Below are 25721 nucleotides of genomic sequence, written 5' to 3'. Positions count from 1 at the left end.
CTAGATTCATCTTTATACACGTGCATGCCCATTTGGTCCAGCACTTGTTGAAAAGACTGTCTCGTCTTCAGTGTATGGTCTTTTGCTCCTTTGTTAAATATCAGTTGGCTGTATTTTTGGGTGGCTATTTCTGGACTGTGTTCTCTTCTATTTATCTAGTTGTCTATTCTTTCACCAGTTCTACACTGTCTTGATTACTATAGCTTTATAAGTCTTGAATTGGGTGGTGTATGTCCTCTGACTTTGTTCTTTTCCCTCAATATCATTATGGCTACTCTGGGTCTTTTGCCTCTTCATATCAATATTAGAATCAGTTTGTTAATATCCACCAAACTACGTGCTTGAATTTTGATTGGCATTGCATAGCATCTGTAGATTGAGTTGAGAGGAACTGAAATCTTGACAATATTGAGTATTCCTATGAATGAACATGGAATTTATCTCCATTTTGTTCTTTAATTTATTTTATTAGAGTTTTCTTGTTTTTCCCCTAAATATTATATACTAATTTTGTTAGATTTATACCTAAAGATTTCACTTTGGGGTGCTAATGTAACTTGTATTGTGTCTTTAAAATTTCATTTGTTCATTGCAGATATATAATAAAATAATTGACTTACATACATTGACCTTGTATCAGCAAGCTTACTCTATTCATGTATTAGTTCCAGGACTTTTCTGCTGTTGATTCTTTCAGATTTTATACATAGACGAGCATGCTCAAGCTCAATTGTGCTCAAGCGCAATTTTGTTTCTTTTTTTCTTTAATCTATATAAATTTTACTTCCTTTACTTGTCTTATTACATTAGCTAGAACTTTCAGTATAATGTGGAAAGGGTAGTGAGAGTAGACATCCTTGCCTTGTTCCTGATCTTAGTGAGAAAGCTTTTAATTTCTCACTGTTAAGTATGATGTTAGCTGTAGGTTTATGGTAGATTTTTAAAAAATCAAGTTGAGGAAGTTCCCCCCTATTCCCAATTTACTGAAAGTTTTTGTCATAAACAGGTATTAGATTTTGTTAAGTGCTTTTTCTGCATCTATTAATATGAACATGTGATTTTTCTTGTTTAGCCTGTTGATGTAATGGATTACATTAATTGATTTTTGTTTTTTAAAAACTTTTGTATTAGGTTCAGGGGTACATGTGCAGGTTTGTTATATAGATAAACTGTGTCACAGTGGTTTGTTTATAGATTATTTTGTCACCCTGGTATTAAGCCTAGTAGCCAATAGTTATTTTTCCTGATCCTCTCCCTTATCCCACCCTCCACCCTCAAGAAGGCTCCAGTGTTTGCTGTTCCCCTCATTGCATCCATGTATTCTCATCATTTAGCTCCCACTTATAAGTGAGAACATGTGGTATTTGGCTTTCTGTTGCTGTATCAGTTTGCTAAGGATAATGACCTCCAGCTCCATCCATGTCCCCACAAAGGACATGATCTTCTTTTTTATGGCTGCATAGTATTCCATGGTGTATATGTACCACATTTTCTTCATCGATTCTAACTTTGATGGGCATTTAGGTTGGTTCTTTGTCTTTGTATTGTGAATCGTGCTATAATGAATGTAAGTGTGCATGTCTCTTTATCATAGACTGGTTTACATTCCTCTGAGTATATACTCAGTAACAGAATTGCTGGGTCGGTGATATTTCTGCCTCTAGGTATTTGAGGAATTGCCCCACTGCTTTCCACAATGGTTGAACTAATTTACACTCCAGCCAACAGTGTATAAGCATTCCCCTTTCTCCACAACCTCACCAGCATCTGTTATTTTTTGACCTTTTAGTAATAGCCATTTGACTGGTGTGAGATGATATCTCACTGTGGTTTTGATTTGCATTTCTCTAATGATCAGTGATATTTAGCTTTTTTTTCATATACTCATTGGCTGCATGTATGTCTTCTTTTGAAAAGTGTTTGTTCACGTGCTTTGCTCACTTTTTAACAGGATGTTTTGTTTTTTTTTCTTGTAAGTTTGTTTAAGTTCCTTATAGATTCTGGATATTAGACTTTTGTCAGATGCATATTAGACTTTTGCAGATATTTTCTCTCATTCTATAGGTTGTCTGCCTACTCTGTTGATAGTTCCCTTTGCTGTGCAGAAGCTCTTTAGTTTAATTAGATCCCATTTGTTCATTTTTGCTTTTTGTTGCAGTTGCTTTTGCTATCTTCATCATGAAATCATTGCCCATTCCTATGACTAGAATGGTATTGCCTAGGTTGTCTTGTAGGGTTTTTATAGTTTTGGGTTTTACTTTTAAGTATTTAATCCATCTTTAATATACTTTTAAGTATATGGTGTAAAAAAGGGGTACAGTTTCAATCTTCTGCATATGGCTAATCAGTTATCCCAGCACCATTTATAGGGAGTCCTTTTCCCATTGCTTATTTTTGTCAGTTTTATTGAAAATCAGATGGTTGTAGGTGTGTGGCCTTATTTCTGGGGTCTCTGTACTGTTCCATTGATCTATGCAGCTATTTTTGTACCAGTACCATGCTGTTTTGGTTACTGTACATCTGTAGTATAGTTTGAAGTTGGGTAGAATGATGTCTCCTGCTTTGTTCTTTTTGCTTAGGGTCGCCTTGGCTATTCAGGCTCTTTTTTGATTCCATATGAATTTTAAAAATAGTTTTTCTACTGTTGTGAAGAATGTCATTGGTAGGTTGATAAGATATAGCATTGAATCTGTAAATTGCTTTCAGCAGTATGGCCATTTTAGTGATATCAATTCTTCCTATCCATGAGCATGGAATGTTTTTCCATTTGTTTGTATTATCTCTGATTTCTTTCAGCAGTGTTGTATAGTTCTCATTGTAGAGCTCTTTCACCTCCTGGGTGAGCTGTATTCCTAGGTATTTCATTCTTTTTGTGGTAATCGTGAATGGGATTACATTCCTGATTTGGCTCTTGGCTTGGCTGTTCCTGATGTATAGGAATGCTACTGATTTTTTATGTTGATTTTGTATCCTGAAACTTTGTTATTTATCAGCTGAAGGTGCTTTTGGGCTGAGACTATGGGGTTTTCTAGATGTAGGATCATGTCATCTGCAAACAGGGATAGTTTGACTTCCTTGCTTCCTATTAGGATGTCCTTTATTTCTTTATCTTGCCTGATTGCTCTAGCCAGGACTTCCAGTACTATATCGAATAGGAGTGATGAGAGAGGGCATTTTTGTCTTGTGCCAGTTTTCAAGGAGAATTCTTCGAGCTTTTGCCCATTCAGAGTGATGTTGACTGTGGATTTGTCATAGATGGCTCTTATTATTTTAAGGTATGTTCCTTCAGTACATAGTTTCTAGAGAGTTTTAACATGAAGGGTACATTAATTGATTTTGGAATGCTCCCTCAGTGGCTGTTTATCTGGAATATCATAATTTCTTCTTCATTTTGAAGGATCATTTTGTTGGAAATAGAATTCTTGGTTGACAAGTTTTTTTTTTCTTTCAGCACATTTAGTATTTCCTCCCACCATCTCTGGGCTTCCATGGTTTCTGATAGAAATCACCTATTTATGTTACTTAGGATCCCTTGTGCATAAGTTTCTTCTCTCTTGCTGCTCTAAAGATTCTCTCATCTTTGGCTTTTGAAAGTCTGATTATAATGCAGCTCAGTCTGGATCTCTTAAATTTATACTACTGGAAGTTCATTGAGTTTCTTTTCCTTCATAAAATTTGGGACATTTTCAGCCATAATTTTTTTCAAATATTCTTTCTGTCCCTTTCTTCTTTTTCTCTTGTTCTGGGATTCCCATTATGTATAATTTGATACTGTTGATGGTGTCTTGTTAGTCTGTTAGACTCTGTTCATTTTTCTTCATTTTTTTTCTTTCTGCTCCTCAGAATGGATAATTTCATTTGACTTATCTTCAAATTTGCTGAATCTTAATCTTTCTTCTACCTGAACAATCTGCTGTTGAAACCCTCTAGTGAATTCTTTACTTCAGTTGTTGTTTTTTTTCACCTCCAGAATTTTTTGGGTTCTTTTTATAACTTCTTTTTATTTATATTCTCTATTTGTTGAGACATTGTTCTCCAGGTTTCCTTTATTTTCTTATTTCTTTTAGATCTTTGATATTTAAGACAGTTGATTTAACATGTTTTCTAGTAAGTCTAATGTCTGTGTGTCCTCAGAGACAGTTTTCATTCATTTATTTTTCCCTTTGAACAGGCCATTGTTTCTTTGATGTATTTTATTTTTTTCTTGAAAACAGGATATTTTGATTATTATAATGTGGTGACCCTGGATGTTATATTCTCCCATGTCCATAGTGGTTTTTGTTTGTTTGTTTGTTTATGCCTGTTGTGATTATTGTTGTTTGCTTGTTTGGTGAGTTTTTGAGCTAATATTGTGAAATCTGTATTGTTTGTTCTACAGGGCCACTCTTCCCTTAGTTCATTGGTCAACTAATGATTTGACAGAGATATTTTTAATGCCTGAAACCAAAATTTAAAAACCAAAACAATAAAAGCCTCTCTCTGTCTTTGCAGATAGGGTCTGTGTGCATGTTAAAACACTCTTTCAGTGCCTAGCCAGATAGTTTACAACATTGCTGTAACTTTGCTTTCTTCTTGTGTGGAGTTTGAAGGTCAGCCAGACATGAAAACTTTGAGTCTTTTTAGGTATTTTTTTAGTATGTGTCCAGCCCTGGGCATGCACGTGACCTCTTAGATTTCCTGGTATAAGTGGGAGCTTTACAGCCCTTGTTCATTACGTATACCTTTCCTCAGCCTCTTCTTTCCTAGCTTTATGATGAAATAAATGCTTTAATTTCTTAAAGTTAAACTTTGAATTTTATTGTGAGAAAGAACCTTTTTTGTGGATTTGTGCTGTTTCTCTTTTGTAGTATTTTTAAAAAATCATTCAGGCTTATGTGTATTTTCCTACATTTGATCTGTTACAAAGATTTATTATGGAGTGTGTAGACGCACATAACAAATTAAACAAAAATAATTCCATTTCACGTCAATTATTACAATGTCCTCCTGAGAAACATGAGCGTTAGAAAAAAGCAACAGCTATGTTAATCAAAATAGATCAATATACTTTATATCTCTTTTGGATAAGAAATATACTAACATCTCAAAATTATCAAACTTACGATGGTTTTCCCAACATAAATAGGAATTGCTGACATCTTCTTTTCAGTGGCCAAAGAGGAATGAGGATCCTAATAGTGCAAAGCACAGTGAGAAGTTTTAGCCCAGTATAATTCTGATGGTTGGTCTCATGTACCTCCTTACTACATTCAGGGATACAAAAGAAATCCATTAGCCTTAAAATAATTCATGAAATCTGTAATTCAAACTCAAAGTAAGCCGTATAATTTGGATCTATTTTTAAAAAGGAGACACTTTGTTATCTCAATAGCAGATATTTTAAAGCAAGGAACTCTACAGTAATATAAACCAAAGCGTGGATCATTTTAGTGTATTCTTATTTGAAAGACTTTAAAATTTCAGTAATACCCTAAGTTGATTTTTACAAGCTTGCCCTTCACTGAGTTTAAATTCTATTATGTATAAAATAGGTCAATGTACACTTTATTCTTCTAGCTTTCTGCTGCCTACTCTCCATTCCTGCCCCACAGCAGGACTTGATGTCTCATCTATTTCTTATGACAGGCAAAATCTTGCTTTGGATTTGACGGGGTCAGACTTAGTGCTAAGGTAAAGATCCTTAGGAGGTTGGCTAACCAGGACAATCACAATGGCCAGGCACTGAAAGAAACTAGGTCTGCAGTTCTTGTCTGGATCAAACACAACTGCAGTGGATCTACAACCATCACAGAATGGGACCAGTACACACGTCACAGTCAGAAAAAAAGGCGAGGGAATTGCTGAACCTGGCAATGGCCTTTGGGTTCCGACATACTCTGATCCTGACTTACCAACGTTTCTGTTCCAAAAGTTCAGTTTTCATATAGTTGACTGAGCTTCAGAACACATTTTTCCTTGAAATATTATTGTAAGCTGAAGTTAGGTTCCTAGAAAATCAAGCAATGCCTAACTACAGGTATACAAATAACACATATGGTACATCATGATACTGACTGCATATAATAAAACAAATCCATCCGTGCATTCTTTAGTAAACAAATTTGGAGTTATTTTTATGAGCGCAGTAGTACAGAGGAGAAAAGTCTAGCCAGGCAGGATTTGGGCATCAGGCAGGGCTCATGGGAAAGTTTCTGAAGGAGAAACAGGCTACCTGTATTGCTAGCATCAGTAACTTATTAAATATATATGTATGTATGTATTTATACATTTGTATGCATGCATATGTATGCCAGTTCTTTTTAACTGAATATTTGGATCAGTATATCTTCATTTGCTAATCTTGATTTGAGTCAGTTATAGGGAAACAGGCCTGTAATCCTTACAGCTGGGTTTCCTTTCCAAGACGCCCCACTCATAGCACAAACTATGCTCCGTGTGCATGATGTGAATCTCCTCTTCCATCCTTGCTAAGGATGTGACTCAGGTGTAGAGTGAAAATTCACCAGCAGCATCCCTACTGGCGTACTGAATAAGCCCTGCACAGACTTGTAGCTATGAGTACACCAGAGGCACCAGAGTCAGGCTGCAGCCCAATAGAAGAATATTGCCTGCCGTCATGCCAGCTGCAGAATGCCAAACCCTGTGTCTCCAAACCCTGCAGGCTTTCCGATGGGCACAGCTCTGGTGCGTAGAAAGTTTTCTAAGTTAAGCATTGGTGTGTTTTTTACAAGGCCTCTCAGGACTAGACAAAGATCATGATGAAATTAAGCCTTATTTCTTTTCTGTAGCATCAACCTTTAGATACTGTGCTGATACTGAATTTCAAGGGTCCCTAAATAAATTCCTGTATTGCCTGAGAGTCACTGGTAGCATCTTCACAGGGAGGTCATGTTTCCAGTAATTCCAGCTGAGGCACGGCATGCTGTTCAATAACTGACCCAGCTAGGATGCCTCACATGAGATGTCTATTTCATTATCAAAGTCTGAATTTTCACTACAGTGAACATGATGTGAGCTACTTACAAATTGGCTAATATTACTAAATTTATTTGTCACCTTTGTGAAAATGATTGCAAAATATGCATGGGGCTGCTCTTTGGCACAATAACTGCTGGTCATTAGACTTGTATGAGTTTCCTGTTGCTGCTTAACAAATTACTACATAGTTATTGGCTTTTCAACACAAATTTATTCTCTCACATCACTGGAGACCAGAAGTCTGGAATGGGTCTTGTGTGTCTGAAATGCAGCTGTGGGCAGGATGGCCTCTCTTCTGGCTTCTCTAGGGGACAATCTGTGTCCTTGCCTCTCCCAGCTTCTGGAGGGGCCAGATTCCTTGGTTCATGGCCCTGCGTCACTCTTGCTTCCACTTCCGCCATCGGATTTCCTGCTCTGATCCTGACACTCCCATTTTCCTCTTCTACGTGACCTCATGATGACATTTGTCCCACCCTGATAACCCAGGAAAACCTCCCATCTCTAAAGCTTTAAATTCACCACATCTGAAAAGTCCTTTTTGCTATAAGGGAAACATATTGACAGGTAGGAAGGGTTGGGACATGGACATCTTTGGAGACCACCATTTTGTCATAGCATCAATAGGAAATACAAATTTTGGCTTAAAACACAACAAAGTTATTGTCTTGTAATTCCAAAAGGGTCCCAGGAGGCTACAGTCAAGCTGTTGGCAGGATTGCATTTCTTTTGTACGCTCTAGGGGAGAGGCTGTTTCTTGCCTCTTCCGGTTTCTAGAGGACACTTGTATTCTTAGACTCTTGGCAACTTTGCACCGACCTCTGCTTCCTCATCACATGTTTTTCTCTGAATCTGACACTCTTGTCTCCCTCTTAGAAGGACCTTTGTGATTGTATTGGGCTCACATGGAGAATCCAGGATTATCTCTCCATCCCAAGATCCTTAAATGAATCACATCTGCAAAGCCCTTTTGCTGAGTGAGGTAGCATACTCACAGGTTTGGGGTTTTGTGCATTGGCACATGGACATATTTGCAGTGCTGTTATTTTGCCTGCCACTGTCACACCTACTGCATTGATGCAGGATTTCCACAAGAATGAGGAAGGCTTTGATTTGAAGAAGATTTTAGTAGAATTTTGGAGACTTTCTTTAATCACCTCATTGTCATTGAACTGGTAATAGCCAAAGCCTTTTTACCCTTTTTATACCTATCAATTATTTATTTCAGAGAATGAAATAAATGTTTTTTTTTTCTTTTTTTTCACACAAGAAGACTGGACCAGATTGGTTAGGCAGTTTTGCAAAGGTCACACAATTAGTTAATAGCAAAGCTACTCTAGAATTTGGCCATTTTACCCGTCATAAAGCACTCTTCACCCATCAGCTGCTCCTGACCAAGCAGAGAGCTCTTTCTTGAGTTTAGGACCCTAAGCCCTCAATTACGATGACATAAATCCAAGTTGAAGCAATTATCTTAAATTATAAAAATGCCCGACCGGGCGTGGTGGCTCACACCTGTAATCCCAGCACTTTGGGAGGCCGAGGCAGGTGGATCACAAGGTCAGGAGTTTGAGACCAGTCTAGCCAACATGGTGAAAGCCTGTCTCTACTAAAAATACAAAAATTAGGTGGGCGTGGTTGTGGACACCTGTAATCCCAGCTACTCTGGAGGCTGGGGCAGGAAAATAGCTTGAACCTGGGAGGTGGAGGTTGCAGTGAGCCAAGATCATGCCACTGCACTCCAGCCTGGGCGACAGAACGAGACTCCGTCAAAAAAAAAAAATCCCATTTCCTTATCCTAAAATCAAGATGTTCTTCAAAAATGGGACATTATGCTTCAATAAGTGAATGCTTGAATGTCTTAACAGAAATTGGAAGTAAAACAGAAATTGGACCTTTGGAAAAATACTGGATTCCTGGGTCTTCCAGTAATTCAGTGAAGTCTTTCCACAGTCAAGTTTCTTAACCTTTTGGGCTTGATTTTCTTTATCGAAAAAGTGAGGGTTTCAAGCAGATGACCTAGCTGTCTCTCTTGCGTTATGACAGTCACCCACTCCACAGAGGCCTTGATCTCAGCTCTGTGTGGAGGCGGCTGGTTCCACATCAAAGCATTCCACATTTCAAGAGCCCCATGAATAGAAGGCTTTCTTTCACTTAGAGATACTTTTTGAGTATTATAAAAGCATAGGCCATTTTTGAAATGTTTAGAGGGATCGAAAATTTAAATTTATTTCCTGACTGAGGCTGAAACAGTTCTTATTGAGAGATTTATCTGAATAATACATTCATATGTTAGAGGAGAGACACTATCATAGATGAAGTATACTTTCCTGAGGTTTAGAATTCTAATTCTAAGGGGCTCTATAAAATTGGGAGAAGTCACAAGGCTCTAATAATAGCATTTATTGAGATGGTAATTGTAGAAAAACTGTCTTTTTTACATTTTTACTGGAGTTATTTTTTCTTTAAAAGTGTCCTTTTTTTAGATCCAGCTAAATGCTGTCCACCTGTGTTTGTGTACCCTCCCTGCCCCCACCCTTGCTGCATGCACACACACACACACACAAACACACACACTCCTGCAATATGCTAAAAGCCAGCTCCTTGGTGTGCATTCCTTGTCAGAATGCCATCTTTCAACATTGTCAGTGCAGTAATTTTCGGAAGGTGGACAGTTCTCAGGGCCAAACAGCTAGAATGAAGCCCACCGTGGCAGAAGGAGCGGCTCTGGTCCCTTTTATAAACACACGGTGTTGCCCAGGAAAGGAGGAGGAATGAACCAGGAGCTGGCAGAGTGCCTCACGAGGCCTTTGGGATGAGGTTTCCCTGGGGTCTGCTCTGAGAGTAGGTGCATGCAACAGAAACGTCACGTCTGGTGCCTGCAATGGCCTGGTGGATTGGAGCTGGATGCCAGCACAGAGCAAGGGGTTGGGGGTAACTCAGACTCTCCAAGTTGTCAGGAATTCAGCCCGTAGACTGACTTCTAGGCTGCTTCCAGACCCAGTGGGAAACTGAGTGCCTGCCGGGGTCTGGCAGACATGGCAGTGTCTGGAGAGAAGATGACCATCTCCATATCCACCCTGACGATGGCATAGACTGTGTGGGGTTATAGTGTTGTTAGCATCTTTGTCAGAAGACTCAAAGAGTAAAGCCAGGGCTGCTGGTTGAGGTCTTCAGTAGCACAGCTGGGCTAAGACAGTCAGGTCACTTGAAACGCCCTCCCCTCCATCCCACCTCAGACTGCTCCCGTGTGAGCCCCGCGTGTTCCTGTTACAGCCAAGGCCACAGGCGAGCGCAAAGCATGCCTCTCCTGATCAGAAGTGTTCTCTAAACTCCCACAGTGCTGTTTCCTCATGTGCTCGTCTTCACATTTATTGCTATGGATCTAATCTTACAGCTTTGTATATACTTCCTATTTCCTGACTAAAGTCTTCCTTCTTAAGGAAATTCTAGATATTTTCAGATCATTGTGATTTTGTCTTCAAGAACACATCTGACCCGTTGAGATTCTCTGTTCCAGTACTGCATCACTTGACAAATTGCTTAAATTTGCTAACAACCATATAAAGTAACCTGTTTTCCTTTGTGTTGGCTGAATGCCATCCTTATAGGTGACTTTTTAAAAAGTTCTAATTTTCCTAATTCCAATAAGTTTTTTCTTTATTTACCTTACCAATTTCATAGTCTCTAATAACAGCCCTTTTTCATAATTTATGATTGAAGAGGTCAATTGCAGGTTATTTATCAGGTAAAATAATATAAAAGTCCAGCAACAGCTAATTGATAATTTACACATACAGACAGAAACACACACATACACATGGATGCTAGAATCAAATATTTAACCTTTCAATGTCATGATTATATAAAGATTTTGGTGATGGGGGGAGTACTTCTGTTCTAATGCTAGGTATAAACAAGACTGACTTTTATATACCAAGAATGAAAAGAAAATATATGTACATGTAGAAAAACTCAGGGCTAAATGAAGGTGAAATCGTAAGTGAAGTGGTCGATGTTTATAATTATCTTCTTATTCTGTGAATATGTGTGGAAAATCATTTAAAAATTCCTCTCCCAGCCAGATGCAGTGGCTCACGCCTGTAATCCCAGCACCTTGGGAAGTCGAGGCTGGCAGATCACCTGAGGTCAGGAGTTTGAGACCAGCCTGGCCAACATGGTGAAACCATGATTTCTACTAAAAATACAAAAATTAGCCAGGTGTGGTGTCAGGCGTCTATAATCCCAGCTACTCAGGAGGCTGAGGCAGGAGAATTGCTTGAACCCGGGAGTGGAGATTGTGGTGTGGCAAGATTGCGCCACTGCACTCCAGCCTGGGCAACAGAGCAAGACTCTGTCTCAAAAAAAAAAAAAAAAAAAATCCTCTCCTTGCCTGAATGTGAGACTTTTGTGTTGTGTTCTAGGTCATCTACACACACAAGCCTCTGTGAGTCACTCCATCTTTGGGGAAACCTACCATCAAAAGTTGTGGCAACAGAAGATTTCCTATCTTTGATGGACAGACCTCCCTTCCACTGACATGTATTTTAGTTTCATTCAGAAAATACATACATTGACTACTCAGTCTGCAATTACCGTGTGAATTATGTGACCAATTTAACAGCAAAAGGTTAATCTATTTTCACAGAAGGAAGTAGTAAAAGCAAAAATGGATGTTTATGTTTTGATTCTCACCCTAGGCTAACCAGCGACATTCAGTCTTATATAACAAGGAATGAACAATAGCACTAATGTAACCTTGAATTATTATTTGCTCTAAAAATAGAATTATAACATGCACTTGAAGTTGAACGTTTTGTATCTTCATCTTTCATTGTATGTAATTTCATTTATTTTAAATAATGGAAAGAAAAACTAACGAACAGAAGATAGGCTCATTAATAAAATTTAGAACCATCCGTAATTGGCAAAGGTGGTAGAGAAATGAGAGCACCACGGTGTGGCAGCTCTGGGAGTGCACTGGCTTCCTACACAACAGAGCCCTGCCTATGCCGCCTGTGGTGGTGCCTTTCAGGGACCTCTGCAACCAGGGCAAGGCAGCCTGGGTGATTGTTATTGTCATGGCTCCACCACTGAGCAGCTCTGCATTCTAGGCCCCGAATTCCTTAATATCCGCACCTCACTTTTCTTCTTTGTAAACTGAGATGGTTATAGCACCAGATCTCCCCGTGCTGTTAGGGTGAGATGAGTCAATGCAGGTAGAATCCCTCACAGGCTGCCTGGCACAGACATGCCAGCTCTTGTTACCATCATTATTGTAGTTACCAGTGACAGTGGTAGTGCTCGGTGATATTATAATTTGGAAGACTAGGCCTGGATTAAAAAATAATAATTAGGGTGTACCAGAAGATTGTTATGATATTACAGGTTCACTTACTATACAGTTTCATATTGGCCCATTACACAATGGTTATAGCCAGGTTCCGGTCAAAATTTGGGCGTGTAGGAAAACTCTGCACTAAATGTACCACGTGAAGTTATAAGTGAAATAGTGGATATTTGTAATTGTATTACTTCAACTTTTTCTGTATTTTCCCATATTCTACGAATATATGTGCATTTATTCTACATTTATATTTTTTGAGCTTATAAGCTATTTTAGAAAATGCATGTTTTCAGTCCCGTCAAGGAAAGTTTTATGATAATGCTCAATAAGGGATAGGAAACAAAGAATAAATAACTTTTAAAGGCATCTTAAATTGCTTTACAAGCAGTAATATATGTATAGGTACACACCCTAAGCCACCGAACTGCTGAGTAGATTTGATTTAAGCCTTATTTCTGAATGATATTCACCTACAACACAAACTTACATAATTTGGTGGGGATAGTTCAGATAATCTCATAAGAGACATTAATTTTTAAAAGTACTTAATATGGCTTTCTGGGACACGATGGTGGCTCAGTGAATGGCTAGAGTGAGAGAGTCGTTCAAAGGTCTTCATCTTTTATTTTTCAGCTTGACCATCTCTGCAGAGTGCCCCATGCAGCTTGAGGACTTCCCGATGGATGCACACGCTTGCCCTCTGAAATTTGGCAGCTGTAAGTTATTTTCACAAGTAAGAGCCTTGGACATATACTTTGGGGATCAATTCCACATTTATTCAGAAGAATTTAGGTTCTGCATATACATAAGCACAATAGGATGCAGTCTGTTTAAGAAGCGTGGAGAGTGTATTGTTCTCCCCAGACTAGCTTTCTTGTCTGCAAAATGGGGTCATTAACACCTGCCATACATCACAGATTAGGATAAACTATGACAATGCCAGTGACATCACTGAACAATCTGGAATGTGCCCCTCTGGGGGTGTTTCTCCTCAGATCTCAACCGGGCAGTTCTTTTTTGTTTTTGCATCTCAGATTACAGGTCACCTGGTCAAAGGTGACCAGTACCCAGTACTCAGCCAGTGATATTTTTTATTGTGCTGTAATCATTGCTGTGTTGACTCACTTCTTCTAGAATGTTCCATAAGAGCAACAGCCTCATCTGTCATGTTCATAGTCAGTGCTCACCCACAACACTCAGCATTTTAGGAAATATGTGTTGCTTGAACAAATAAACAAATTATTCATATCACAATACTGTAGGTATACACTTATACAATTCTAATAGGAATTCCTGGATTCCAGCCATTCCAGACAGAGGAATTGACAGTTGAGACAGTTGAAAAGTTCTGTGTCTTACAGGAAAATGTAATCCATTTTCTTTACTGTGACAATTAGAATGTTTAAAAATATTCTTGAAATATTTATTTCTCCAAGTATTAAATTTTGTTACACTTGTTTCAGCATCATCCCCACATGTGAGCTATTGGGAGCAGACTTGAAACTGATCTAGTTTCCATCTTTCTTTCTACTCTTCACTTGTGCACATGCTATATGAAGTTTTCACTTTGAAAGCAGAATGTTCTCCTTGAGATGAAGCATGAAAACTGTGTGGGTTTGAATCCTGGCTATCCCACTCCTCTGCTGAGTAACTGTGGGCAAGTTAATTAGACTCTCTGAGCCTCTTTCCTCATTTGTAAAATAGATGAGGGCTGTTATAATATGTTTGAAACTGGCAGAGTAACACCAGTTAAAGTGTTCAATAAATGCCCATCATCATCATTACCATAAAAGTTCATTATATTTATAGCTTCTTGACAGGATGCATGTCTCATCACTATAAATCATCTCTCTTTCACCATGTAATGCCTATAGAACTAAGTTTTGTCAAATATTAATATTGCCACACCAGTTTCTTCTTTAATTCTTGCCAGGGATATCTTTCTACTCCTTTTTTGTCTGTTTCTTGTTTTATTATATATCCAAGTTGAAAAGTTCTGTGTCTTACTGGAAAATGTATTCCATTTTCCTTACTGTGACAATTAGAATGTTTAAAAATATTCCTGAAGTATTTATTTCTCCAAGTATTAATTTTTTTACACTTATTGTTTCAGTTATTTTCCTTTCCTCTTTAAAAAGAAACACCACTTGTTGAAGAGATTATCTTTTCCTCATTTTCGTATTCTTGGCACTCTTGTCAAAGATCAGTTGACTGTATATGCATAGATTGATTTCTGGACCTTCTATTTTGTTCCATTGTTCTCTATGTCAACCTTTATGCCTGTGCCATACTGTTTTAATTGCTGTGGCTTTGTAACATATTTTGGAGTCAGGACATGTAATGCCTCCAGCTCTCTTTTTTCCCAAGATTGTTTTGGATATTTGGGTTTTTTTGTTATTTCATATGATTTTAAACATTGTTTTTTCTATTTCTATAAAAACTGCTGCTGGAATTTTGATGGGCATTGTATTGAATCTAAAGATCACTTGGGTAGTGTGGACATTTTAATAATATTAAGTTTTTCATCCATGAACGAGTGGCGTCTTTCCATTTGTTTGTGTTTTCTTTAATTTATTTCATCACTATTTTGTAGTTTTCAGTGTATAGATTTTTCATCTCCTTGGTTAAGTTTATTAATAAGTATTTTGTTCTTTTTGATGCTATAATAAGTGGGATTGTTTTTCTAATTTCTTTTTCAGATAGTTCATTGTTAATATATAGAAATGGAACTGATTTTTGATGTTGATTTTGTATTGTGAAACTTTAATGAATTTATTGATTAGTTCTAAAAGTCTTTTGGTGGAGTTTTTTGGGTTTTCTGTATGTAAGATGATGTCATCTATAGATAGGGAGAGTTTCACTTCTTCCTTTATGATTTGGATGCCTTTTATTTCCTTTTCTTGTTGAATCGTTCTGGCTAGGTCCTAAAGTATTGTACTGAATAGAGGTGGTAATGGTGGGTGGGTATCTTTGCTTTGTCCCTGATGCTAGAGAAAAAGTTGTCAGTTTTTCACCATTGACTATGCAATTCACTGTGGGATTTTCATATGTGGCATTTATCATATTGAGGTAATTTTCTGCTATTCCTTGTGTATCAAGAATTTTTATCATGAAAGGGTGTGGAATTTTGTCAAACACTTCTTCTGCATCTACTGAGATGATCAAATGGTTTTTGTTTTTCATTCTCTTAATGTGATGTATTACATTAATTGATTTTCATGTGTTGGACCTTCTTTGCATCCCAGAGATAAATTCTGCTTGGATACGAATCTCTTAATGTGTTGCTGAATTCAGTTTGTTGATACTTTATTGAGGAGTTTGGCATCTATATTCATCAAGGACATTGGCCTCTTGTTTTCTTTTCTTGGAATATTTTTGACCACTTTTCATATGAGAGTAATGCAGGACTCATAAGTTTGAGTCTTTGTTCCTCTTTAGTTTTTTTTGAAGAGTTTGAGAAGGATTGGCATTAATTCTTCCTTAAATGTTTGGTAGAATTCACTAGTGAACTATCTGGTCCTGGGCTTTTCTTTGTTGGGAGGTTTTTGATTATAGATTCAACTTTCTTACTAGTTATTGATCTATTTAGACTTCCTATTTCTTCGTGATTCAGTCTTAGTAGGTTGTGTGTATCTAGGAATTTACCAATTTCTTCTAGATTATTCATTTTATTGGCATATAATTGTTCATTGTTGTCTTTTACAAATCTTTTTATTTCTGTGGCATCAGTTGCAATGTCTCCTTTTATTTCTAATTTATTTGACTTTCCTTTTTTTCTGAATCTACATAAAAGTTTGTCAGTTTTATTTTTTTTCAAGGGACAAACTCTTTGCTGATTCTCTGATTCGTTTTTATTGTTTTTAGATTCCCTACTTTGTTTATTTCTGCTCTAATATTTATTATTTTCCTCCCTCTACTACATTTAGACTAGTTTGTGCTTCTTTTTCTAATTCCTGAAGGAGTTAGGTTGTTTATAAATTTTCCTCTTGGTGCTGCTTTTCTTAGATGCCATAAGTTTTGATATGCTGCGTTTTCATTTTTATCTGTTTCAAGGTATCTTCTAAGTTCCCCTTTGATTTCTTCTTTGGCCCATTGGTTGTACAAATGTGTGTTGTGTAATTTCCACATATGTATGAATTTTCTAGTTTTTCTTCTGCTGTGGATTTCTGGTTTCATTCCATGTGGTAGGAAATTTCTGTCTTCTTAAATTGATTACATTTGTTTTGTGACATAAAATGTGAATGTTCTGTGTGTGCTTTAGAAAAATGTGTATTCTGCTGCAGGTGAAATGTTTTATGTATGTCTGGTGTTGTTCCAGCCCACTGTACCTCTTTGTTGATGTTCTATCTGGTTGTTTTATCCATAACTGAGAGAGAGGTATTGAAATCTCCTACTATTATTGCACTGCTGTTTCTCCCTTCAGTTCTGTCAATGTTTGCATTATATTTTCAGTTGTTCTTATGTTGGGTGCATATTTACTTGTAATTGTTATATCTCTCTGGTGAATCAATCTTTTTATCATTACATATTGTTCTTCTTTATCTCTTGTGACAGTTTTTAACTTAAATTTATTTTGTCTTATGTAAATATAGCCATCCCTGCTCTCTTTTCATGGCCCTTTATCATGAGATACCCTTTTCCATCCCTTCATTTTCAGTCTATGTGTGTCCTTAAATCTACTGTGAGTTTCTTGTAGATGAAATAGAGTTGTGTAATCCCAGTACTTTGGGAGGCTGAGGTGAGTGGATTGCTTGAGCCCAGGAGTTCAAGACCAGCCTGGGCAATGTGGGAAAACACCATCTCTACAAAAAAAAAAAAAGTTTTAAATTAGCTGGACATGGTGGTGCATGCCTGTAGTCACAGCTATTTGGGAGGATGAGGCAGAAGGATCACCTAAACCTAGGAGGCAGAGGCTGAGGTGAGCCATATTTACCCCACTGCACTCCAGCCTAGGCAATAGTGTAACACCCTGTCTCAAGAAACAAAAAACACACAAAAAAAGAGTTGTATCTTGTTTTCTTATCCATTCAAACTCTCTTGTGTCTTTTGATTGAGGAGTTTAATTCATTTACATTTAAAGTAAATACTGATTGGGAAGGATTCACTATTGGCATTTTGGTAATTGTTTCTATTTGTCTTTTATCTATTGCTCCTCTTTAACTCTCCTGCTGTCTTTGTGCTTCATTATTTTTTTTGTATTGATATGCTTTGATTCCTTTCTCTTCTGTAACTTCTATAGTTATTATCTTCGTGGTTACAGTGTAGCTTATATAAAATATCTTAAACGTATAACACTATCTTATGATAATATCTTAACATCAATTACATATAAAGACTACACCTTACTACTATTTCCCACACACTTATTTACATCCATTTATATTGTGCATCATTAACATTTTTAGTTGTAATTATTTCTAATACTTTTGCCTTTTGACTTTTATACGAGAATTAAAAGTGACATTCATCACTGTTACAATAATACAGTATTCTTTATTTGTCTGTGTATTTACCTTTCCCAACAAGTTTTATACTTTCTTATGCTATTGTGTTGCTATTTAGCATTCTTTCAACTTGAAAAACTCTCTTTAGTATTTCTTGCAAGTCAGGTCTAGTGGTTTTGTATACTTTCTGCTTTTGTTTTTCTGGAAAAGTTTTTGTCTTGCCTTCATTTTTGAGGGAGAGTTCTGCCAGGTATACTTTTTTTTCAGCACTTTGAATGTGTTTTATCATTCCCTGCTGTCCTGCAAGGTTTCTGATAAAAAAATCCATTCATAATCTTATGACATGACTATTTATAACAACTGGCTTCTCTCTGGCAGCTTTGAAAATTCTTTCTTTGACTTTTGACAATTTATTTAATGTGTCTTGGTGTGGATTCTGGGTTTGCCTTATTTGGAATCCTCTGTACTTCCTAGATCTGTTTCTCCATTTCCTTTCCCAGGTTTGGAAATTTTCAGCCATTATTTCTTTAAATAAGCTTTTGTTGTTGTTGTTGTTGTTGTTCTTTCTCTCTCTCTTCTCCTTTTGAAACTCAGTATACATATTAGTCACTTGATGGTGTCCCATAAGTCTCTTAAGCTTTCTTTTCTCTTCTTCATTCTTCTTCTTGCTCCTCTGACTGAATAATTTCCAGTGATCTATTTTTGAATTCATTGATCTTTCCTTCTACTTGATCTAGTCTGCTGTTGAATCCCTCTGAGGAATTTTTCAGTTCTGTTATTGTATTCTTTAACTCCGTGATTTCTTTCTGGTAATTTAAAAATATTTTCTGTCTTTTTATTGAAAATTCACTTTGTTCATATATTGTTTTCAGTAAGTATCTCTATGATGGTTATTTTGAATTCTCTGTCAGATAAATTATATAACTCCATTTCATTAGGCTCAGTTTCTGAAGATTTGTCTTCTTTCATTTTATGGAACATATATCCCTGTTCCTCATTTCTTTATATTCTGTATTTGGTGTGCACATTAAATAAAACATTCACCTCTCCCAATCTTCATAAACTGGCATTGTACAGGGAAAGACCTTCACCAGTCCACCTTTGCCAGAGATTCTGGGGACCTCTCCAACCTTGGTGCTAGTCAAACTCACTTTCTTTATTCTAAGCAGCTCCTAGGCATCTAGGGTCTGCTGGATCCCACTAGCACTCAGAGACAAGCAAGACTGAAATCGGTTCTTCAGATAGCCCTCAGAGAAGCTGTCTTTCTGCGTTTTCTGCATTAGTTGATATAATCATGTGAGTTTTCTTTAGCCAGTTAAAATGGTGGGTTACATTCCTGCCTTGCAGCCCTGGAATAAACTCTGTTTGGTTATCACATATAATTATTTTTATATATTGTTGAATTCAATTTGATAATATTTTGTAAATGAGTTTTTGCATATATATTCATTTTTTATAATATCTTTTGTTTTGGTGCCAGGGTAATCTTGGCTTCATAAAGTAGGAAGTATTCCCACCTTTTTTATTTTCTAGAAAATACTGTATAGAATAGGTGTTGATTATTTAAGATGTTTGTTACAATTCTTCACTGAAACCACCAGGGCTTGAAGGTAACTGTTTAGGGAGATATTTATGATTTAAATTTTCTTAGTATTTAAGACTATTTGAACTATGTACTTCTTATTAGGTGAGTTTGGGTAAATTGCGCTTTTTGAGAAATTGGTTTATTTTATCTAAGTTATATTAAATTTGTGTAGAGTTGTTCATAGTTGTTATATTACTGTCTTGATGTCTGCAGTGTCTGTAGTGATATCTCTTATTTCTGATGTTGGTAATTTGTGTTACTCTCTCAGCAAGATTGATAGAGGTTTTTCAATTTTATTGATCTTATTATTTGTAGCTCTTTGTTTCATTGATTTCTCTATTGCTTTTCTATTTTTTATTTCACTGATTTCTGCTTTCATCTTTTTATTTTCTTTCTTTTGCTTACTTTGCATTTAGTTCGCATTTCTTTTTTGTAGATTCTCAAGGTGGGAACTTAGGTTATTGATTTGAGACTTTTTTCCCTTCTAGTGTACTCATTTAATGCTATAAATGTTTCTATAGCACTGCCTTAGCTGTTTTGCTCAAATTTTTAGTCATTGTATTTTCCTTTCATTCCATTAAATGTATTTCTAAATTTCCCTTAAGACTTTCCCTTTGACCCACGTATTATTTAGATATATGTTATTTAGTTTCCAACTGTTTGTAGATTTTTCTGTTATCTTTCTGTCATTGACTTCTAGTTTAATTCCACCATATCCAGAGAATGCCCTCTGTATAATTACAATTCTTTTAAATTTGTGAGCATTGTTTTATGCACAATATGGCCTACTTGATATTTATTCTGTGAACATCTGAAAAGTATGTGCATTTTGTGGTTGCTGGGTGGATTGTCTACAAATTTTGATTATATTATCTTGATTATGATGGTGCTGACTTCACCTCTATCCTTGATGATTTTCTGTCTCATTGTTGTGGATCAGTTGTTAATAAAGGGGCACTGAAATCTTCAGCTATAATTGTCTATTTGTCTATTTCCACTTTCAAGTAAATCAATTTTTGTTACACATATTTTTTAGCTGTATTATTTGGTGCATACACATATATAATTGTTTGTCTTCACTATTTAATATTTCTCTCTGTCTCTGGAAATTTTTCTCTGCTTTGAAGTCCACATAACTTGATATCAATGTGGCCAGTCTTGCTTTCTTTTGATTAATATTTGAATGATAAATATTTTTTCATGTTTTTACTTTCAGCCTCTATATATCATTAGATAAAAAGTGAGTTTCTTATAAATAGCATAGCTCAGATTTTTAAATTTACTTTCCCAATATTTATCTTTTAATTGATATATTTACACTCTTTATATTTAATGTAACTAATGAAATGTTAAGGCTTAAGTCTGCCATTTCTTTGGCTTTCTGCTTTTTCTGTGTTTTTATTTCTTTGTTTTCTTTTGTCTGTCTCACTGTGGACATTTTTTACTATTCCATTTTGATTTATTTATAATGTTATCATGAGTACATTGCTGTATAGCTTTTTCAGTGGTTCTTCTAGGTGTTACTTACTTAATTAACTAATTAATTAAAGAGACAAGATCTTGCTTTGTTGCCCAGGCTGGAGTGCAATGGGGTGATCATAGCACACTGCAGCCTCAAACTCTTTGCCTAATGCAATCCTCTAGACTCAGCTTCCCAAAGTTCTGGGATTATAGGCATGAGCCACTGTGCTTGGCCAGTGTTACTTTATATATACAAAATTTATCACTTTCTGCTGGATACTCATTTTGCCAGTTCAAGTGAAATATGAAAACCTTACCTCCCTTTATGTCCCTTTACCTTTCCCTAATCATAACACAGTTGTCTTAAATATTTCCTCTACATACATCTTAAACCACATCAGAGAGTGTTGCAATTTTTGCTTGAACCATCAAACTTAATTTTGAAAACTCAATAGACAAAGGAAATTTTATTATATTTATCCATATTTTTACTTACTGTGTTCTTTTTTCCTTCTCAGTGTTCCAAGATTCATTCTTTTATGGTTATCTTTCTGTTAAGCAAACTTTCTCTAGCCATTATTTCAGGGTAGGTGTGCTGGCAATAAGTTCTCTTAGTTTTTATTCATCTAAGAATGTCTTGACTTCTGCCCTTGATTACTGAAGGATATTTCACTGGATATGGGATTAAGCTTTGACAGTTCTTTTGGCACTTGAAAAATGTGCCACTTCCTTCTTGCCTCCAGGTTTCTGGTGAGAAATCTGTCTTTCAAATTTTTTTTCTTTATAGGTAAGGTCTCATTTCTGTCTTGTTACCTTAAAGACTTTTTTTTCTTTGTTTTTAGTGTTCAGAAGTTTGACTATGATGTTTATTGGTGTAGGCGTATGATATTTATAGGTTTATTGGTCTACACCAATAACCTTTCTGGTGTGCTTGCTTGTTTCTGTAGGTTTTGGTCAAGTTTGGGAAGTTTTATGAATTAATTCTTTGAACACTCTTTCTGGCCCAGCCTGTTTCTGTTCTTCCCTGACCTCCAAGACATGGATCTCAGCTCTTTTGTTACACTGTCATTTTCATCTACTTTCTTTCTGTTTTACAGATTGGACAATTTCTGTTGTTCTGTCTTCAATTCACTGATTCTTTCCTTTTTCCCCTCCATCTTATTTTGTTCCTCTAAGGAACTTTTTATCATGGATATTTTATTTTTTAATTCTAAAACTTCTATTTTTTTTTTCTATAGCTTCTGTTCTGTGTTGAGACTTTCAGTTTTTTAAAAGTTTGTTACCAGCATGTTTGTACTTGGTCGCTGCATCATTTTACAATGGCTGCTTTAAAAACACCTTTGTCCAGTAATTCTGATCTCTGTCATCTCTGCTTTGGCATCTATTGATTTGTTTTTATTGAGTTTCATCTCCCTCATTCTTGGTTTGACGAATAATTTTCTATCATAACCTGGATATTCTGTATATTATAATACAAGGCTTTTTTTTTTTTTTTTTTTCTCACTGCTTTGTCAGGGGAAGGTGTGGTACAGCCTCATTACCACTGGGTCAGGGTAGAAATCAGGTTCCAGCTTAGCCTCTATTGATACAAGAGTTCCTGGAATTCCTTGTTAATGCTAGTGTGTACAGGACTTCCAGATCCATGCTAGGCCTCTACTGATAGTTCCCTAGATGGGAGGAGCTGAGGTGATTTGTCACTTTCCACATAGCTTTCACTGACACCATATGCATGGCCTCATTACTGCCAAGTGGTGGAGAAAGTTTGGAACATCTACTAATCCTCTGACGTGACTCCCATAAAGAGCAAGAGGGAGTTGCCCCTCCTGGTCTAGATGAAACTCCAGGCTTCCCACATGGCTTTTACTACCATTAGGGGACGGGCCTCATTGCAGCTTGGCAGGAATCAACATCCTGGCCCCCTTAGTCTGTGGCCTTCTCTGGTGTCACTCCATCAGTGGGTTGGGCACCTGGTGAGGGCAGAAGTCTTAGCTGTCTGTTCAGCATTTGCTAGCCTGGAATAGGGCAGGGCCACGTTTTTTGGGGGGATGCTTGGTTGGAGTACAGTGGCCAGTGTCTAAAAAGTTTCTTGTCCTACTAGGTTGCACCCTTTCTGGTCCTGTGGCTAGATCGCACAGGCATCAGTTTTTGTCTGTTTGTGCCCGTTGGTGTTTCCAAGTTGCCAGCTTCTTTAGCTCCAAACCTGGGATGTGTAAGACAGGAAGAAAACCAGACAGTCACCACTAGGCCATCCCTTCGGTTCCAAGACCTATCTGCCTGCTTCTTTCTATCATTCAGATTTTTCCTACATTTATTTTATGTATAATATGCACTTTTATTTATAAATATAAATATATGATATTTATTTTTAGTGGGAGGAATAGAGGAAAATGCATTTTCATCTTTCTGAAAGTGGCAATCCCCCTAGATTTGTTTTCATTTTAATTTATACTTGTGGTTTTCTGAGCCTCTTGAATCTAAATTTGTCTTTCACCAAATTTGAGGCATTTTGACCATTATTTCTTCTAATTTTTTTTTTCTTTCTCATCTTCTTTCTCTTTTTTATCTGAGGTTCTAATTACATGTACTACACCTTTTGGTATAATCCCATGGATCACTAGGGGTGTGCTCATGTTTTTAACCATTGTCTTGCCTCTATATTTTTTATATTGGATAATTTATATTTAGTGCCTCAAGTTCACTGACTACTTCTTCAGTCATTTCCAACCTGTTCTTAAGCCTAAACAATAAATTCGTTATTCAGTATACAATATGTATCAGGTTTAGCATTTGTATTGGATTCTTTTAAAGTTTCAATTTCTCTACTAGGATTTACTGTTAGTTTTTTATTACAGCAATTTTTTATTATAAAGCATTACATATTCTCTTTTGTATTCTTAAGCATATTTATAATAGCTACTTTGAAATTCTTAGATGCTAAATCCATCATCTGAATCCTATTGGGATTAGTCTGCACTGATTGCGTTTTCTCTTGAGCACAGGTCCTTTTTTTTTGTTTCTTTTACGTATAATAATTTTGAATTGTCTCCTGGATATTTTATGGTTATATTGTACAGGCTCTGGATTCTGTTAAATTTAAAGTGTTCATTTTTATTTATTTGTTTTTAAGCCAGTTAACTTGGCTGAGTGTGAACTCCCAGCTCTGTCTTCCTTGTGGCAGGCAAGCCCTGAAACACAGGTGGTTCTCGCGCTGGAGTTGGGCTGGTATAGGCTTATGCTCCCCGCATGCATATGCATAATTGAGGGGCGAGTTAGAGATCTGGGGAGAGATTATGTACATCTGTATACATCACTGTGGGCCTCCCTTGTGGTTCTTTTCCTTCTAGGATTTTGCACCTCACTCTCCAGCTGCTGCTTTAATAGCTCCAGGCTCTTCTTTAGGTTCTTCAAGCAAGGGAGACGGAGGGGTCCTATCTGAGCATCAGCTGCCTTGCAGCGCTGACCCACAGCTTCTTAAGTGAAAAGCCATTCTTTCCTCTAAATGGCAACTCCTGTCCATTTCTGCTTGTCTTTGAGTCTCTCCGGGGCTTTCAGGGAGTAGTTTTTCATCTAACATCCAGAGATAATGGATGTTACCTAATAGCAGGCATTCTGCCATTCCTGGATGCAGAAAATGTTTTAATTTCAAGAATTTCATTTTATATTACTTCCATCATTCCAAAGAGATTTTTGGAATTAGAAGAGGAATTATAAGTGATGAGCCAAAAGTTAGGTTAGATGGAAATAATTCAACTTTTTCAAACTATGATCTTTAGATATATACAGAGATTAAGATATACATTTATTTGAGGAGGCCAGTATAATGGAAAGGGGTGGCTGGGGACATCATTACTTAGAACAAAGGACCCTCTGAAGATCCCTGAGGCATTTCATTTGGGAATCACTGATTGATGTCTTTGAAAGAAAATTACTTGTTTATATCCTCAGAGGAAGTGGAGTTGTACAACTTGAAATTATGCCACTCTTTGTATATGAAAATTGTGCTTTTGATGTGATCAAAAATAAAACACTCTAAGTCAAAGATGTTTTTTTTTGATCATTGGTTAAGTTCAAGTCAACGTGATACCCAGATGTAATGCTACTGGTGAGCAGGGCAGGTAGCACAAAAGTAAGTTTTGGTAAAGAAAACTACGTGATGACCTGATTATTTCCTAAATTTTCATCTTTAACAACGAACCAACTGCAGTTAAATCATTTATCACACTCAAAGCTAAAATACTCATTCAGTGAAAGCTCTTCACTTTCTATATTCAATCAAATAAAATAAGATTCATATTATATATAAGAAGTAAAACCAATAGAAGTGCTCCTTGAACTCAGTAGGAATTTTGAACTCTTATGTCAAATTTATTTTTATCTGCCTGCTATTTTTTTTTCTTTTTTGAGACAGAGTCTCACACTCTCACCCTGGCTGGAGTGAAATGGCACAATCTCTGCTCACTGCAACCTCCCCCTCCCAGGTTCAAGGGATTCTCCTGCCTCAGCCTCCCAACTAGCTAGGATTACAGGTGCCCGCCACCATGTCCAGCTAATTTTTTTTTTTTTTTGTGGTATTTTTAGTAGAGTTGGGGTTTCACTATGTTGGGCAGCCTGGTCTTGAACTCCTGACCTCGTGATCCACCCACCTCGGCCTCTCAAAGTGCTGGGATTACATGTGTGCACCACTGCGCCCGGCATATCTGCCTGCTATTGAGATTGATATGATTTGCTTCAGAGGTTGATCATTCATTTATATTTACTGTTAATATTATTACTATGAAAAACAATAAGAATGATTTTATTCATATGTCATGTATTGTGTGTAAACTGTTGACCAAGAGCTAGAAAACTGTACACACGTCACCTTTCCTCAGTTATATGATTTCAGCTCAGCACATGATAATTCTAAGAG

General features: G+C 36.7%; 1 protein-coding gene across 5 annotated transcripts in view; it reads left to right on the top strand.

Moving 5' to 3' along the window:
- The window catches only part of GABRA5 (gamma-aminobutyric acid type A receptor subunit alpha5), an 82974-nt gene that overhangs the window by 35700 nt on the left and 21553 nt on the right, over positions 1-25721 (top strand). For all 5 annotated transcript variants that reach the window (XM_003828059.5, XM_034938410.3, XM_003828058.5 and 2 more), the window contains one exon: positions 12956-13038. In XM_003828059.5, coding sequence (XP_003828107.3) covers positions 12956-13038 — 83 coding nt within the window. The remainder of the gene's footprint in view (positions 1-12955; positions 13039-25721) is intronic.

The sequence above is a fragment of the Pan paniscus genome, chromosome 16, assembly GCF_029289425.2.
Source record: "Pan paniscus chromosome 16, NHGRI_mPanPan1-v2.0_pri, whole genome shotgun sequence".
Taxonomy (NCBI): domain Eukaryota; kingdom Metazoa; phylum Chordata; class Mammalia; order Primates; family Hominidae; genus Pan; species Pan paniscus.
Note: the sequence above shows the minus strand (reverse complement) of the source record. Positions and strands in the feature narration are given on the sequence as shown.